Source organism: Meleagris gallopavo, chromosome 1 (assembly GCF_905368555.1).
Source record: "Meleagris gallopavo chromosome 1, MGAL_WU_HG_1.1, whole genome shotgun sequence".
NCBI lineage: Eukaryota > Metazoa > Chordata > Aves > Galliformes > Phasianidae > Meleagris > Meleagris gallopavo.
Genome location: NC_139404.1, coordinates 81581010 through 81600463, shown reverse-complemented (window position 1 = coordinate 81600463; position 19454 = coordinate 81581010). Strand labels below are relative to the sequence as shown.

Here is a 19454-nt window from a genome sequence, read left to right as displayed (position 1 = left end):
TACCTGTTTGGTACCATCCTGTTTGTAAAACCACTTCTTAGCCTAAAAATATAAACTGTAAACTGTATAAGATGCAAAATGAGCAGTGGTGCTTAAGAAAGCATTAGGAAAAATAAAAGGCAACAAAGAAGTTAAATCAAGAAATGTATTAACTAGTCATTATCTTAAATGAATTACTGAACCTTACAAAGAATTAGCAGGGGAAGCATGGAATGGGTATGCAGCCATTTAAATGAGCAGACGTTCTCAGTGAAAGGAGAACACTCTCTACTAAAATATGTAAAATATGATTTAGCATTGAGTCAAAGGAAAAGGCAAAGACCATGGTCAGAAATTGTGGACCACTGAATCAGCACTCTGTTGCAGCTAACTGGAATTAATGTGGGAAATGGCACCTTTTTGGTTTAAGGGGATCAAAATAATCTTTTATGTAATAGGGCAAATTAGTAGTCTCTTCCTTCCCTCACAAATGGATATACACAGAATAAAGACAAGCCAGAGTTAGAAATCACTGCTGGAAGACCATGACTTTTAAACTGCATGTAGAAAGAAAAAGGATGTGGTAGTGGCCTGAATGTAAGTGCAAATGGCAGACAGGAGTCTGTAAAGACTGCCAGCTCCTGATGACTCCCGTGCTTGAAGTTCTCATGCTATCATCCCAAGAGGTGGCATAGATAAATCTTTCCCTCTTCTCTCCCTCCAAAATCACCTTTAAGTTTACTGATTTGCAGCAACACAGATTTTCTCATTCTCAGTGAAAGCACAGTTCATAATCAGCGTGACCATTTCTCATTTCTTCCAGTCTTTACAGTTAGAAGAAATAAGATACAATGAACACCTCCTCCGTAACTCTTGTCCACTTGATTCTGCACATTTTCATCTCAAATTAATATGCTGCTGACCAAAAGAGTAAAGATCACCTGAGATGTAAGTGAACTGGAAAAGCAAACAAATTTCCAAGATCTTGTAAGTTTGGACTTGTACAAAGTCTGGATCTAGACTCGCTGCCTGGGTGATCTGCTGCAAGAAGAGAACAGGGAAAGGACACCCCAAGGCATCTAGGTTTAGTGTTGATCAGTTTCTTCTGGGCTATTCAGACGCTGACATATCTCTAGTGACATCTTTTCAGCAGCTCCATGGTGAAATCCTAACAGGTCTGACTCAAAACTCAGAACCAACTGGAAGATAACAAAGGCAACACTCAACACTGGAAAACTTTCAAATTGAAACTGCAACTTCAGGGAGGTGCTGACCTTTGAAAAAGAAATGTTCAGGTGGATATGGAAAATCTAATTGGAATATATTAATAGCGGTGGATGGAGGTATTTTATATCCAATTCCTGTCAAAATCCACTGACCACATTCAGAATGACTGTAAAAAAGAATCATATTTCTTTTTCTTGGTGCAGGGAAGAATTTTAGGAAATCTTAAAACTTCAAAGAAATAGAATTTGGAAAGAGTGAAGGATCACTTCTGGCATCTTTCTCCAAAGCTAGTGGTAGTGGAAGAGGAAAGTCTGACAGATGCTTTTGCAAATGAAACAGGACATCTTTGAAGAGAGCAAATAGATAATCTTAATTGTTTTGATTAATTGTTCTTCTGATATGAGATTGATAGCAGGGAACAACATCTAACTTTTTGTAGAACCTAATACTGTTTTACCTTTTCATAAAAAATTATCTTCCTACATTCTGCTACATAGAGATTTTTAAAAGCCTGAAAAAAATACTTGTAAAGACAATAAAGAAGCAAATAATATGAAAAAGCACAATAGAGCTGTAATAATGATTGTTAAATGCTTCAAGTAGCTGCAGCAGTTGATTGGGTTGTGAATGATAAATGTGAAAATATTTTTTTCTATGATCATAGGCAGATGCAAAAGTTAAATGATTATACTATGTATATATATTGATATAGAATTGCTATATATATTGTGTACTGTATGTTCTAGCTTTCAGAAATACTGTATTGTAGTGTACTGTACTTACTAAGCAGATCTAAATAGCAACTTGTCATTTTCCACAAAGTCACTAGTACTGTTAACAAAAACCAAAAAGTCTATTTTCTCCAGTAAAAGAAATACATACTGTTACAGTCACAGACATTTTGACTATAGAGAGACAATGTACATTTAACCAAAGGAAAAACCCCAAACCAAAATAAAAACCTCACCCCAAAATCATCCAGCCAAAATTGTTACATTTATCATCTTACTCAAACGAGGAAGGGAAATGCCACCAATATAAGAAAAGGAATAACATTTACTCAACTTTGTATGACTGAAAATGAAAGGGGGGAAAAAAAAAACAACAAAACCACACCCCAAATCATCAATTACCCTTTCTGTGACAATGAAAAAAGAATTCCAGAATAAAAAGAATAAAAAGCTACTTCAGGGCCAAACAATACCAAAGTAGGCAGCTGTAGCTTAACATACTGATTCATCCTGCTAACGAAATGAGAGCAAAATGCGTTCCAGAGATCCTTCACTTCTCGTGGAATACATGCTGACTACGCTCACCAACCATCTCCTTCTCCTCCTGATAATCTACCAATCTTCTTGACACATTAAAGATGTTCCTGAAAAAGCTTTGGCAAAGACCAGAGGAAAGTTAATTATTAGTGGCTGTACATTCTGATTACCTTATTCATATTATTTCAAAAGTATTCATAGCCAACACGTTGCAGAGTATATGAGGTGGGGAAAGAGCTGTTTGATATCGGTCTCTGGATACGTTATTTTAGAGCCCATCAATACGCTGTATTGCTAACTGTTTAATGACTTGATAATTTTTTACTATCCTTTGTAATGTGGACAAAGAGGAATGTTAGATTATGTTCTGTTTTGGGCTTTTTTTTTTTGCTTTTTTTTTTTTTTTTTTTTTTTTTTGCATTTTATTCCCTTGTTAGGTGAACATGAAATTCAGCAGAAATGAGGGACTGAGCTCAACAAGATAGCCCTAGAGTTGCTAGTCCCCTGGTTGTTCACTTCAGCCAGCAAAACCTGCTGCTGAGCAACACAACTTTATTTATATTGTGGATAAATGTCCGTCCAAGAGCCACACTTCAGCTTTCAGAGTAGGTATTAAAAAAAAAAATACACCGGGCCAGTTCTGGGAACTCTGTTCAAGTTTTGAACAGAGGCCAACATTTTATTTGGGCAAATATGTAGTTAAGTGCATTTGGCCAACCAAAAGTGCATTTGATGAATATATGTGTGCATGTAAACTGTTTAAGTAGTGTACTAAGATCCATGTCAGTGTTCTACAGTTAATGTTGTAATTGCTGTTTCATGGGAACCCTTTCCCAATCCAGATCTAGCTAGCTAGCTACCTACACATGCACACATACACATGCACACTCACACATCTATTTGCATGCACATGTGCACAGAGGACATATAATTTGGTTTTATTCAGAGATTTCATAGATACCAACAGACTATGCAACAAATGAAAACCAAGAAAAAGACTTTTGGGGAAGAATAAGAAAAAAGCTGTGTTGTGTTTCAGGGCAGTTGCACGACTGTAGTCCTTATTCCACAATGCACTGCTCCTCTCTAGTCAAACAGTAGATCTTCCACATGGGATACTTTTAGGGAACTCTGCAGTTGTCAACAAAGAACATGGAAATATCCAGGTGGCAAAAAGAAAAGGAGCAAAGTTAAATAGAAAAGATGCCTAGTTAGATGTACAGACCTCAGAAACGTGCTTATCCATTTAGTAAGAACAGGACGCTGCAGAAACAGACAGCTGAGCACTACAGCATGTATTTAACAAAGTTCTGCACTTTCCTCAGTTGTTCTGTTGCAGCAGAACATGATAAAAATCGCCACAAAGTCATATGAATGAAGTATGCAGCCTTTTTTCTTATGTTATTAATTTGGTGTAGGAGCAAGTTTTATCCTTCAGTGTTTTACAGGGAGCTGATGCCAACCAACTCAATAAAGACAGGATCACTTTGGAAGAGGACCAAACCTGTAGGATGTAAGAAAAGGTAAGAAACAGCTGGAAACACCATCCAGTGTAAAGAGAACACCAGGAATCACTTCTTTACTTCTTTGCTTCTCTCTCATACAAAAAAACACAAAACAATACTTTTCATATGAAGAGAATGTTTTGTATAGAACTCTGCTACGTATACAAAACTTGAGTACACTATACTGCTCAGACGCATTTCTGTTTTAAGCAATTGTGTTTGAGGCTGTAGAGTTTTCATTTCCCAAAGAAGTATTTCACTGCTCTTTGCTTTTTGAAAAATAGCTAAGGACAAATGTGCAAACTGGGAGGTTACAATCCAAACTGACCATGTTTTTGAAAGACTTTTCCGCCCTCAATGTTATGCTTCTTATTTTTTTCCTCCTTATTTTTTTCTCCTTATTTCAGCTTACTTGCTGCTTGTATTGCACTAGCAAGAGTCTTCACTGCATCTACTAATTCAAGACTACAGATGTAACATTTTGTGTGGTTTCTTTCCTAAGTCTTTCTTTAGCAGGGTTGTGATCACTTAGGGGCTAAGTCCCACTGAATGACAAGCCCCTTGGGAGCTGAGGAGGCTCAGAACCTCTCCAAGTCAAGTTCATCGGGTTGCACCTCCTTCACAAATTGTCACAGCTAACGTAACAACAAATCAAAGAATGTGAAAGGTAGCTATTTTGCTTTAGGCTGATGAGATGCTGTTTCAGTTAGGTTGCGTGCTGATTCATTTCTATCAGGTTTCTTTCAATAGATCAGAGGAGTGGGATGTAGAATTGAAAGGATGGGATTATCAAGGTCTAGTTTTTCTTGAGGGAACGGCCACCAGGTACTAAATTGATATTATACTTCTTTTTGAGTAGTAAGTCATCTTCAGCAATGAGAGTTGCAAGATTACCTTAGCATAAGACTGTTGAAAAGGTCATAGTCATAAGCACACTGGAGGTCTGGTTATGTTTGAAATGTTTTTGGATTGGGCTCAGTGCTTATGCAAAGAGTATGTTTCGTGCCTTCCCCCTGCAAGGTTTGTTTTCTATACTAAGAGGCAGAACATGCTACAATAATACTGAAGGCAAGAGATCTGTTATTCCAGCATGTGAACAATCCAGCATTACCTGAGCAGCTTAAGGATGACTGAAATCAGTCAGTTTGGGGGCAGTAAGAAGTGAGGGGGCTGATGTGGGTTATTATTCAAGTTTTCTTCGGATGAAAAAGAAATCAGAAGAAAAATGGGCATCACTTAACACAGAACCACAGAATGGCTTGGGTTGGAAGGGACCTCAAGGATCATCAAACTCCAACCCCCCTGCTGCAGGCGGGGCTGCCAATCTCCATATTTAATACCAGGCTGCCCAGGGCCCCATCCAACCTGGCCTTGAAAACCTCCAGGGTTGGGGCATCCACAGTCTCTCTGGGCAGCCTGTTCCAGCACTCACCACTCTGTTGGTAAAGAACTTCCCGCTGATATCAAACCTAAATCTTCCCTCCTTCAACTTAAAACCATTTCCCCTTGTCCTGCTGTTATCGACCCTTTCAAAGAGTTGATTTGTAGGCTCACTTTAGGTACTGGAAGGCTACAATGAAGTCACCCCGCAGTCTTCTCTTCTCTAGGCTGAACAAGCCCAGCTCCCTCAGCCTGCTTTTGTAGGGGAGGATTCTTTGATTAAGAGCAAAGGGAAATCATATTGTCTTAGCGCATTAAATGATACTTTTCTCTGTTAGCTTATGGTGAATTTGGGCTGGTTTTGAAAATATCTAACTGCATGGGCCAGAAGTGGGCCTACTGGCAGCAAGACAGTTGTTCCAAGCAGCTCCTGCAATGCATCTATGCCTGTTTTCCTTATGAGAGACAATTACTGGGGGTTTTGTGAGAGAAGTGACAAGCTCAAAATGCTCATATTACAATTTCTAAATACTGGTATTTCTTGTTACTTTCTGATTATGTAAGAGCTGTACTTTCTGTGCCTCTGCAAGAAATCTTGAAGGAGAACCTCACTGATGCACATGCCCAACACGCACACACACACGCAGTTGCTAGCTGTTCTCTACTTTCTGACCAGTAGACATTGATCTCGTGATCCTGCATTCCTTGTGGATTCAGATTTCCCAAAGAGAGGCAGGCTTCAGGGGAGTGGGCAAGAAAAGATAAATTTTAGTCATCTGATTTATGTTTTCATGGGATATAAGAACAATGGTGTTTCAATGAACAGCAACAAATTTAACCAGAAAATGTATTTTTTTTCTATAAGGCAATAATTACACAGAGCAACTCACTTCCATAGGATAGCAGTGGGGCCAACTATCAATTAATAAGCTAGATCTTCATAGGATAATGAGAATTATCTGCCACAATATACAATTTTTATATGGGATAAAAGGTTAAGACCATCAATTATTACATCTTCAGGTTATAAGCAGATACATACCTAATAGGGTCTATAACAAATCTTTTCCCTAAGGTTTACTAGGTTGTAATTATCCAACACGGGTCTTAGAGACAGAACACCAAGAGAGGTGCACCACGGGGTCAATCTGTGGCTGTCCCTAAATTTTCAATTGACTTCATCAGCCTCAGCAGCAGTACGAGAAGGCACTTCCCTTTCATTTACCCTAAGGCTTCCTTCCACTTTTGCCGTGTAGAGAAGCCTTCATTTCGACTTTTGAATTTCTGCTCCATTTGATGCTGTTTGCCACTGCTTGAAGCAAAATAAGAAGAGCTATAGAGAAAGCGAGAATCAGGTTCAAGGAATGCAGGATGTTGTGTGCTTCACACATCATAGGGATGTGTGCTACTGTCCGCTCTTGCTCATCTATGTAATTTTATTAGGTGTTCTGAAGGAAACCTTTTCAGCATACTGAGACAGATGCACTCAAACACTGCCAACAGAACTTTGTAGATCACTGGGCCTAGCAATACACAAAGCTGAATAATATTTGCAAAAGTCAGCTATTGCAGTTGTTTCCACATAGTATACAAATATTTCTATGGTCAGGAGGAAGCATTACTAAAAATAATTTAACATTTTAAAAGACAAAGGGATCTACGTTTGAGCTCCTAAGTTCATGGAAGGGCACTTAAATGCATAAGTGACCTGATGAGCATTTTTGGCAACATTTGCAGGAAAGCTGCAAGTTGCTCCATGTTTTACAAAATCTAGTGACTACTTTTTGAGCCTAGACATCTGACAAAATCTGTTTATATTTGTGTTTGTGAAGACCTTGACCTAAGCTCTCTTGTCGAGTGATTTAGAATTCAATTTATATGCCTTAGCTTTACTTTAAGGAGTTTACTTTTAATTGGCTACATTCATTCGTAACTGATCTTTAATTCACTTTAAATTGATTGTGCCCTGTAATAAATTTGCATTTCAAAGATTATGCTTTTTTTTCATTTAAGGAAGGTTGAAAATTGAAGAATTAAAATTTGTATAGGATTTCTCACTCTAAATTATTATTAGGATTTTGATGGATGTAAACCTTGACTCTTATTTCCTGTGTACGGGCATCTCTTCTGGTATCAGAACCATATTTCAGAATATGCTACATTTCAACTATAGTTGACCAGATTGAACAGTGGCAAATTAAACAGCTTTTCCCCAGACCTCAGATGGCAAATGAACAGCTACAAATTTTTAAGCGGGGCAAAATTCATGAATTCTTCAAACTGGAGAACATGAAACATTTCAATACTAAAGATCTCAGGAAAAAAAAAAAGAAACCAAAAACAACCCACCTACTTTCTTCATGGAAACACCTTTAAATCATTTTGTACAGGCTCATCATTCTATTCTCTTACCCACCCTGGTCTCTACAACCTGAATTTTCAGATTTAGTGTGCCTTCATACAGCAGATACTAGTTCTTCCTGTCTTTGTCTTAGGCTTAGTCTTTTCACTTCTAGCTTTACAGGTCAGCATTGATCTTACCAGTGCAGTTATGAAAACAATGTAATTTTAACTTGCCAAACTAATGTGAAAATCCTTCAACTACCCAAATAAACTGGTGACAAAAAAGACGTTACCACATAGAAAGTTCATTTGCTCTGGCACTCATCTCAAAGTCTCTTTACGCTGTCTAGTGCAAGTGAGAATCAGGCCTTGGACACTTAGGATCTGCTGAACAATACCTTGCAGGTTACTGAAAGATTCCGAGACTGAACTATCTGTCCTTTTTTTCCCTATAAAAAATCAGAAATGGAAAAGGCCTAGAAGGTAGCAATGGGGTTACTTGTTCTGAATACAGAAGCTGCGGGTGTAAAGATCACACATTTTGTGTGTAGTCCTATTGATTCAGTATTTAGAAAGTTGTCCAGCATAAAAGAATGTCTCATGTGAAATGCTAAGTGTTCACAAGCAAAGTTTCGTAAACTTAAGAAAGCTTAATTTAAGTATAGACACAAGTAAAAGCTAAACTAGCAGTTTTTCTTTTTTTTTTTTTTCCTTTTTGCATATTTTTGTTAGGTGCTTCTTCTCTGCCTAAAATATAAAGTCCAGAGTGCAGCTGGTGCAAATCCTAGCTATGGATTTCAAGCAAGACAAAGACAGTGTCAGACACTGATCCAACTGAACTAAGGACCCATGTACTTTGGGAGTTGGCTTTGGGGGAAAATTCTCACACGGATGCACAGAAGATGACTAGGGAGAACACTAGCTCAAATACAATAAAACAAAATACAAAACACCAACACATATATGCAGATCAGGAATCAACCGTTCACAGTGATCCTACATTCCTTGCATAGCTTTGCATATGCAGAGAATGTGGGATGTGGCCCTTAAGTTAGACATTTTTGCAAATGAAGAAGGGAAGGTCATATGCAATGGTAACGTTTTAAGTCATTTTGGCATCAGCACAAACTACCAGGGGCAGGATCAGATTCCCATACAAATATGGAAGCTCTCTAGCAAGCTTCAGGCAGGGATGAGAGAACAATGCAGCTTATTAATTCTCGTCCAGTGACCAAAAAGAAGGGAAATCCTAGTTATTACACACTTCCAAAAGTTTCATTACATTTGCAAAAATGAAGAAAGACAAGAAAAAAAAAAATACAAATTCTATCATTCCTAAAACCGAAGGAACATTGAGAGAAAATCCCTTTCTCAAAAGGAATCTCCCTTCAGTGGAAATAAATTTTGAGATGGAACCAAAACCAGAAACAACAGAACCTTGGTAAGAGCCAAAAGAGAACCACATGACTCAAAAACAAAGTAGAAGTATAACCGATACTGCAGGACGCACAAACTCTAGTAGATAAACCCACAGATGACTTCACAGAGCCCCTCATCGACCCAGGTAATTCTTGATTCCATTAGAAAAAAGAGAGAGAGAGAGAAAGAGAGAAATAATACTTGGAAAAAAAAAATTAGGAAACATCCTTCCTCTTTTTTAAAATAAAAATCAAGATCATCTCCCCTCCCCCCTCTATCTGGAAGCAGGTTAGCTAACCATAACAGTCTCAATTTAAAATAAAATATATATTTATATATATATTCATATATATAATAAAAGAGAAGATATTAGTGGCAGTGTACGCAAAACAAAAAAGAAAACAAAGAAAAAATTACTTTTAACAATCTCACTTTTTGTTTTTTTTTTTACACAAATACTGTTGTAAATATATTAAAAAAATCAGCATTCTATCTGGTAAACGTCACTTTTGCCCCTCTATAAAATTTTGAATTAAAAAAAGTCCCAATAACTCTTTTTTTTTTTTTTTAATTATTCCCCTCCCCGCCCACCCTCTATTCCTCCTTCTTCCACAAGAATAAATCCTGATGCAACTTTTTTTTTTTTTTTTGCAAAGATTGTGGGAACTAACCCTTCTCTTGTACCTAGATCCATAGGTTGCAACCTCTGATATCTTTGATTTTCCTCTGTGTTTCTCTTTGCCTTCTGTGAAAGTCCCTCTTGATTGTGCTGAGGCCCTGGGCTCAGCGAAGACACTGAATAAATTACAAAAAGCCACCGTTGCTCGTTGTCTGAATCTTCTTGGTTTCTGCTGTAAGGTGGTGATGATATGGGAAAAGCAGCGGGGAGGGTGAGCCAGAGAGCGTGGGATGGAGCAGAATCCAGGTGAGGAACCTCTGATTCTTTTTCCTCATCCTGCAGGGACTCCACATTATCCAAGCCACACTGCCTTGCACTCCTCTCAGCCCTTTCGTGTGTTTGTGGGTGCATGTGAGTGAGAAAGCAGACACGTGGTGGAGACCAGCAGGGCCTTGGTTCCTCTGGTTGCTGCTCAACCAGAAGTAAAATATTCCACAGTTCTAACTGGATACTGTGAAGTCCAAAAGCGGTCAGCATTGTGAATTATGTCCATTGAAACACTGCGAACGGTGTACTTATAACGACAGTAGGCCTTGTAGATTTTGTAATATATTTTGTTTCGTTTCTTTTTTTTTTTTGTAGTGCTCTTCACAAGTGAGAAAAAAGAAATCTTTTTTTTTTATTATTTTTTCTGTCTGTTTTTTGATTTTTTATGATTTTTTTGTTTGTTTGTTTGTTTTTTTGTAGTAAAGAAGGGTTGTATTTAGAGGCCAGTAGTTAGAGATCCAACCAGTGGAGCTCGTGAAGCACTACCTGGCCTTAAGGCCACCATCCAAGGGAGGCTGGGAAAATTATTATTCACCCAGCCTCCGGAAATGTAATGTACCAGCAGGCAAAAAACAGTTCTTCATGTAGTACAAAAACAACAAAACGAAACGAACCCAAAAAAAAGGAGGAAAATAAAGGTAAAAATGAAACAAAAATCATTTCTTAAATTCTAGTGCCATAGCTTTTGTTGTTGTTTCTATTTTTTGTTCACAACAAAGAGAGAGAGAGATTCTACTTATCCGTCTGACACATGCATCCTCATGTGGTCGTTGAAATGCTCAATTTGGTCAAACTTAGCTGGACAGACAGAGCAGACGTACGTGGTCCCCTCTGTGCAGGCCACCACCCCGGCGGGGACGGCCCTGGCGCCGGTGCCGGTGGCTCCAGGCGTGCCGTTGGTGGCACTGTGCAGAGCCACATGCCTCTCCAGCAGGGTCTTGTGGGAGAACTTCTTCTTGCAGATATAGCACTCATAGGACTTCTCCCCGCGGTGCAGGCGCATGTGCACATTCAGGGAGCTCTTCTGGGTGAAGCGTTTGTTGCAGATGCTGCACTGGTAGGCCCTCACGCCGGTGTGCGTCACCATGTGTTTGATTAGGTAATCCTTTAGAGAGAAGGAGCGCCAACAGATGCTGCACTGGTGAGGTTTCTCACCTGCCCATTACCAAAGAGAGAGAAAAAGAAAATTAGATGGGAAAAAAAAAAAATAATAATAATAAAAAAAGGTAACAGAATTATGATGCTTTGCAGTAAATGAATGGTGTACCCCACAGGGGCCTCTGGAGAGATGCTCTGTCTAAGAAAGAGAAATTCTGTTAATAACTGTGTTTTCTTACACAAAATCTTGTTTGATCAGAGGATTCACGATGCTTTACAATGGAGGCTATAGGTACTCCCAATTTACACACTGTAAAATGGAGCTCATGTGAGCTCCTAGAACAAACAATTGCAAAGACAGAGTGGAGATAAAAGATTCTGGCGTCTATGCTCAGCTTCAGTGGCACAACCTCTGCTGCCCTGGGCAGGAGAGAGAACACTGTTTCTGTCCAGTTCTCTTTCACTTCTTCTTAGGAAGGTCTTGGTCAGGTTATTTTACCTTTTAGTGCCTCCATTTCCCTACCTGTATGCAATAAAAACATGATTGACCAGACAGTTGACCTGTAATACACTCTTTTCTGTCAAATTGCTTTAGATTTCTAGGAAGATAAGTGCTAAGATTGCCAAGGGAATCCAGCTTTTTTATGAGAGTTTACATTTGCAGCCCCTTTTTCTGGTCAAATCTAATATCTGAAATATGGATTACTGTGTATTCCATAATACAAATATATAGCTGTATTGATAATACAGACAACATCCAACAACCCAAATGTCACATCAAAAGGTGCTTTCAAATCTTTTAAAATCTCTTGTATATTTCAGATGTGGCAAGTTATCAGCCCTAAGCCTATCAGGGAGAGAGACATTCCCATAACTCTGAAACTGTCACAGTCATCCTCTGTTTTGCTGACTGAAAAATAATTTTCCTTTGACTATTCTGCAATTTCCAGTCTACCAGAGATCCTTTTCTTTCACATCCTACTTCCTCCCTTTTACAATCTGCCTAGGACTGCTTTAAATCTTGAAGAGTCAATTTTCAGGGACCATCACATTCCTGTGGTAATATATTATTTTCTCTTTGTGCAGTGAGGTACATTCAGTCTTCAGAGGGCATGATTCATATGGATTGGATGGGAAGGATCCACTTTTCTTGTCACTTCTGAGTTTTTGTTTCTCTTTATCTCACAGCTTGCACATATGATGGCAACATTTGTGGATAGAATCCACGAGCTCCATGTCTGTGTAGCAACAATGATTTTGTCTTGACTTGGTCAAAGATATTTGTATAAAAAAAATTAAATTTCTTGGCTTTGTTGAACACAATAGTGTGGTGAGCATAGACAGGCCAATATACTTGACGTGTTATGTAGAAAATGATAGTGTGTCAGCTATAATCATGTCAGGCTAATTTACAAGAGACTGATTACATTTACAGTGCTCATTTTTGCCTTAGGCAACATATCTCCCAGAGTTTGCAATAAGTCAGTCTCCTCTGCTCTAGACCTTGTTAAGATTATGCTATAAAAACACCCTCATTTTTGTCTGCACATATTTCTAAGATATGCTGGGTTCTGGCTTTTTTCTAATCTTAGCTTCAAAGCCTTCCTGGGAGTTCTTTCCTAAAAATCTTAAAACTTTTTAGATTTTCTTTGCCAATTATGCCAATTTACGTGTTTCTTAAGTAATCACTTTGTTGCCTTTTCCTACTGTAGATTCTTTATTCCCATTATTCTTCATCTTGAAAACAGGTATTCCATCAATTAGATGTTTACATTCTTCCTTTTGGTTCTTTACTTTATATTTGACTGCTTTTAGCCAGTAACATGAGAAAGTTACTCAATATTAATGTGTAGCATATAGGAGAAGGCAATGATGGTTTATAAGGCGCAGGTCACTGCATATGTTCTAGCACCGTGTTTCCAGAACGCTAATTTCTGAGAACATCATGGGATACATTTACTTTATCTAATCTATGCATGCAGTGCATAGTTGAGACTGGGGAAGGTAAAGCACCCAATCTCAGTGAAATTATTTGTAAAAAAAAAAAAAGAAAAGCCTTTCTAGCTCTTAGAACAAGGATGCAGATATAACTGACTGTCTTTCTAATGGGATATTTTCCTGAAAAACACAACATTATCGACATAGTATTTTAGCCACTTATCCACAGCAGAAAGATAGAGAACATAAACACAAAAGGATAATCTTGGGACTAAGGATTCTTGATCTTTGTAACCATACATTTTTTATCAGTTCTGAGAAGTGAACCTTACTGTAAATTATATGTATGTACATGATTGCCTTAGATTTCTAAAGGATTTTTTAATTTAAGTGATGCTTATACATAAATAGTAGTTAAAAGTTTACTTACATGGAAGTGAAATTTACTTGATACAGTAGAGAGGCATGATTTACATTCTTTCCATACCTTAGGCAATTTCTCCAGGTTCTACTCTATATATCACAACCCCAACATTTATTTTAAGATCTGATGTTAACAAAAAGACTGGTTGGTGAGAGAAATATTTATTCTTTCTCTAAACTGGAATTTCTTTCCAAAATCAAAATGAGATGAGGGCTAAAGAAAGCAAAATTTAGTCCTAAAACCCAAACATCTTCTCCATGACTGACAGATAGGTAGATAGATACAATATCCTTGATTTAAAATCTTATAACTAAACAAAGCTAGAAAAGGTAGTTTTGGATTAGTAGTAAAAGCAGTCACCTACGTTGCCTCAAAAGATCATGTACTAAAAACATTTTTTAAAGAAGAAGGGTGCTGCTGCTATGTTCTACATTCATTACTTTAATTTTTTTTTCTGAGTCTCATGTTTCTGTGAAACATTTAAGAAAAAGTAGTACAGAAGTACAGAAAAACATCCTAAAGAACTCCAAATGTATGTGAGATTTAGAAAATATGTGGCATTGTTTGTGGCCTGGACCTGGTGCTGCAACTTCACCAGGAATGAACATGCCCTAACGTCATTCCAGTCATCACCATTTGAACCTAAACCCCTACAGGTGTAGCATTGGGAAGCTTTTCCACAGTAGATGCATTCTTCTTTTGATGACTCTATTATAATAATTTTGTCATGCCACTTAAGTGTTGCCTGACCAGCTAGCAGAGGAAAACAAGTGCTTACCATTTTCTTGTATGGATGCAGGACACCTTTTACTCCAAGCAAAAAGAGCTTGTTTCTGCACCATGCACAGTTAGACCCCTGTGTGGGACCTATGTGTGTCCACAGGGGCTCAACTTCAATGCAGTCAGCTTAGTGTTCAGTGATACCAGCTCCCTGGGTAGCCTCTCCCTTCTGTTTGTGCTGAGGGCTGTCAGGTTGGGAAACAGAACTTAAGTCCTTGTTTGTAAAGGATTTTCCCTGGCTTCATGTGTAAGCCAATAGGACAAACTCTTACCTGTGTGTACAAACATGTGCTTGACGTAGTTCTGTTTGGCGGTGAAAGTCTTGTTACAGAGAGTGCACTCGTAAGGCTTTTTTTCGCCTTGCCCACCTGCTGTGCTGTGGCCCGCAGATGGGGCTAAGGGCTGAGGGGCTGGCAGTTGAGCAGTGAAAGTTGACAGGCCAGGCTGGGACACTGTCACAAACTGTGTCTGTTGGCCAGCTATGGGCTGGGGCAGGCTGAAGAGAAAAGGCTTAGGGCCACTGCCAGCAGACTGTGTAGTGAAAAGGGCAGGCAGGTACGTGTTGCCAGCTGTGCCAATGACCTGAGTGTTGCTGGTCAGAGTCAGTGGCATCCTCAGATTGCTGGTGAGGGATTCTGTCTGGCGTAAGTAGATCTGTGTGGTTGGCAACGGTTGGGCAACAGTTGTGTTGACAGAAGGCTGCAAAGCCCCCTTTTCGGTGCTGTTATTGACTGTGAGCACTTTGCTGTCCATTTCAACGTCATTGCTTCTCTCTGGCGAGGAAGAGTTGGCATCCACATGCTGCTGCTGCTGCTGCTGAGGCTGACTGCCATCAGCAGGGATATCATTTTGATCTGCTTGAGAAGGTTCTTGCTGCCCATCCCTGCCCAGACCAGTCATAAACTGCTGCTCCACAGAATCAGGCTCAGTACCAATGGAGGAACTGACTCCTGAGTCAAAACTCTCCCCTTTGGGTTCACTCTCAGTGCCTTCTGCTTGATCAGTGTCCTCAGTGCATTCCTCAGACTCATTGCGCTCAAGGATCTGCACCCTCTGTTGGCCATAGTAGTCATAGTCATCTTCCATCTCCTGCTTAATATGTATGTTGCCCATCAAGGTTTGAATTCGGACAGGGCGTGGTTGCTTGCGGCAATGTGTGGTTTCTGGAGTAGTAGAGAGGTACCGCTCCATCTGCTGTGACCGTTCATGGATCCTGGTAATCCAGCTGGGGTCTTCCATGTGATGATCCCTAGGGAGACCCAGGGCTGTTTCATGGTGGCTGACCACAGCCCCACTATAGAAGGAGCGCTCTCCACTGCCATTTTGCATGGAACAGGCATAGAGGGCTGAGTAGATCCTGTCCACGCTGTGCTGTGAGTGGCTCTGCAGGTAGCCAGATTCTGTGTCGGTGCTCTGCCCCGAGGTGCCTGATTCGGGTGTTCCTCTGGGTGTCTCCTGGCCAGAATCCTGAATCACCGGGTAGACCTCTCCTACATTTTGCGAGACAATCCTTGTGCACTCATCAATCACAGTCTTGATCTGCAGGATGCTGGCAGCTGTGAGGATTTGAAGGGCCTCTGATTGCGAGACCCGCAGCACCCCACTGTACATGAAGTCAATGAGCTTTTGCACAGACTGGACTGACACCACTGAGGGAATCTCGATGTCACTGTAGCCCAGCAGCAGCTTGTCTTGGAAGAAGGGGCTGCCAGCCGCCAGCACGCAGCGGTGGGCGCGTAGCATGCTCCCGTGGATGCGGACCGTCACGTCACAGAAGTGGCCACGGTTGCGCTGCTCGTTGAGGGTCTCGAGCACAGAATTGCTGAAGTTGTGAAGGTTGATGCTATGAATGCGCTCTGTCATCCCCTTGCAACTGATGTTACCTGTAGCAAAGCAGGTGACAAAAAAAAAAGAAAAGAGGAGATTGGGTCTTTTCCTCTGCAGACAGGACATTGACAAAGGTGACTGCCCACTGGGTAAACAAAAGAGATTATACCATAAAAGTCACAAACAAAGGCACTAGTAAGAAGATATCACCTTTTTAAGGATAGGAGTAAAATTATACAACTCTTTTGCAGAGTTGAGAAAGTTCTGAATTTCTGAACAAAAGGAGGCAAAGAAAGTGCAGCTAGTTAATGTTTCAACCACATTTCTGGGCCTCAAACTTCCTACCAGCTTACATGGCTTTAAAATCCTAGAGCCAGCCAACAGTAAGCACTGAGCTGGGTTTTAAGCTGTACGGATGTGGATCTACTCCAGAAGTGATCAAATTCTTACTTTAATTACCCTTTACATCAACTTGTTAATGCAAAGAGTCTACATGAAAATGTGGTTTCTATCTAGAATGTCATTTCAAGGAATTTGCATACTGGCTTTTATGCTACAGCTACTTGTACAAAAAGTTGGCGTTCACTTTCCAAGATATCAAGATTTATACTGTAAATGTTCCTAAAATCCCACGCACAGTTTTGTCTGGGGTTGTGGTTGAGAACATTTGCTATCCAATAGCGACAAACAATCCTCCTTAAGAACCCAAAGCAAAAAAATTAACATGAGCTGTCCCTTTAGTTTATAGCATATCCCAAGTTCTGATTGGCACCAGAATACCATCATATAAACAAATGTTCTCCTTCTGTTATTTACTTGACAGAAACTGGAAAATTACAGGCATTTTCTCTAAGACTTAGTCTTAGTTTGGCTGAATAATCTAAATAGGGAATAGTTTAGAAAGACATCTAACTGATATAGGTACAAAGCAAACGTATCCTTCAAAATTAACCTTCACGTCTAATTTCTTAAACTGTTGATTCACTTTTCCCTATGTCCAACCTGCATTCTTTGGATTAATGCTTTTTTATTTCTTCTCATGTTCTTTATTCATTTTTCATCTACTTAGATTTTGATGGCAGAAACTACTTTTTCATCTTTTAAATCGCTAACAGTATTATGGAACATTTCTTCTTGAATATTCCTACCAAAGTTACAGCACATTTTGCACAGTTAGTGCGTAAGAATCTAAAAGTGGAATTTGATAGAGAAGTATGAGTAAATTAAACAAGCTTAGTGCCACCGTCTGCTTTAAGAGAAATACAAAGAGCAAATAACTGGCATCAAAAGTGGTTTCGTACACTTGCTTTTTAACCCAACAGTGATCCTGTGGTCCGGCCTAATGGGTGTCTTATATCTCATATGCAAGCTATAGAATATTATGTATTACAATTTGCAGGAAAATGTGGAGTTTTTCCTCTTCCACTGTTTCCTTCTCATTTATGTACTCCTGCCATCTCAAGCTTTTTTTCTTTTGGTGCTTCATAGAGAAATCTCCTTGGACAAGGTTGTCATTTTAATTCTGTGAAGATGATGATGATAAAAGAAATTGGAAATCCTGATGAGGCCAAGCTGTCTGAAGAAGTCTGATGCTAACAGATGTGAACTAGCCAGTATCAGAAGATGTGAAGTCAGAGCACTAGGGGGATGCCCAGATAACTGTAACAAGGAGAAAACTGCTAACAATATTATGGATGTTGTGAATTACTTCTGTCTTGGTTAATAAGCTTTGCTGGGAAACCTGAATTTCTTCTTCTGATGATCTGGATCATCAGGATTGGAAAAATGTCTTAGCAATTTGGAGCCTTTCCTTCATGGGCACCACAATTACTATTAAACAAAATAATGTATGAATTACTCCACCCAGGCAGTTATTCTCCAGAGGCCTCCAAGATAGTTCCAGATTCTTTCCTTCCCAGCATGTCAGACCACACAAGTATGGAAAACATACATTTTTTTAAAAGATAGCCTTGATTTGAAAGGAAGAGAACTTTGTAAAAGCTTTGTGTTGGTGGAGAAACAGATAGATGGAGGATTAGTGATAAACAGAGGACCTTCTCAAGACTTACAGTAGGCCATGGCAAGTTATTCCATAGGAATCCATTTATCTTTATCTCCCTTTGAGTGCCAGCCTATCAGTATGCTTCCCATCACAAAACATTGCTCACTACTTGGTTTGACCCTATTACTTCCCCTTCATGAGAATAGGTATTTAAGATGTTCTCCTGGAAATAGGATCCTGGAAAAATGGATCTAGTTTATCCTCTGTTTTATCAAATGGGGAATTTGATAATAAGAAGAGATACAGAATCCTAGAATCATAAAGGTTGGAAAAGACCATGGAGATCACCTAGTACAACCACCAAACCACACTTGTGTCCTCTATACACAGTGTTCCTCAGTGCCACATCTACCCTCTCCTTGAAAATCTCCAAGCACGGTGACTCCACCACCTCCTTGGGCAGACTGTTCCATTACATCACCACTCTTTCTGAGAATAATTTTTTCCTGCTAACTAACCTTAACCTCTCTTGGTTTAACTTAAGGCCATTACTTCTTGTCCTATTGCTAATTACCTGGGAGAAGAGGCTAACTCCCACCTCACCACAACCTCCTTTCGGCAGTTTTAGCGATGCATGCAGTTGTTGTGACTGAAATGCAGGACTTGGAACTTGGACTTGGAAATTGGACTCAGCCCATCAATCCAGCTTATCCAGATCCTTCTGTAGGTCCTTTCTACTCTCAGGAAGGTCATCACTTCCTCCCACCTTGATGTCATCTGAATACGTACTGAGGGTGCACAGTTCACATTATCTAAAGATATTAAACAGGACAGGCCCAGTACTGACCTCTGAAGAACATCACTAGTGACCAGCTGTCAGCTGGATTCAATTCCATTCATCACCACTCACTGGGCCTGGCCCTCTAGCCACTTTTTCACTCAGTGAAAAGTGTATTTGTTCAAGCCATGTGTTGCCAGCTTCTCCAGGAAAATGCTATGGGAGACAGTCAAAGGTTTTATTAAATTCTAGGTAGATTAATTACGTCCATAGCATTTCCCTCAATCAACAGGTGGGTCAAGAACAGGTAGATCAAACAGGACCTGCCTTTCATGAATTCATGCTGGCTAGGCCTGATCTGAAAAGAACTCTTCTACCTTGTTCATATGAACCTTGGCAGAAAGCATTAATTTTGTGAGTTAAATTAAAAAAAAAAAAAAAAAAAAAGCATCCTCAGCTTCTTTTCACTGTGATCTGCATCAAGAAATCAGGAAAGTGAATCTCAATACCTGTTCACATATCATGTACAGAAGGAAGGAA

General features: G+C 39.5%; 1 protein-coding gene across 18 annotated transcripts in view; it reads right to left on the bottom strand.

Moving 5' to 3' along the window:
• Nucleotides 1-2844: 2844 nt before the first annotated feature.
• ZBTB20 (zinc finger and BTB domain containing 20) overlaps nt 2845-19454 on the bottom strand; it is a 455562-nt gene continuing 438952 nt past the window's right edge. For all 18 annotated transcript variants that reach the window (XM_085237458.1, XM_085237517.1, XM_085237467.1 and 15 more), the window contains 2 exons: nt 14580-16190; nt 2845-11222 (listed from right to left, as the gene is read on the bottom strand). In XM_085237458.1, the coding sequence (XP_085093584.1) occupies nt 10804-11222; nt 14580-16170 (2010 nt within the window). In that variant the 5' untranslated portion in view covers nt 16171-16190 and the 3' untranslated portion in view covers nt 2845-10803. The remainder of the gene's footprint in view (nt 11223-14579; nt 16191-19454) is intronic.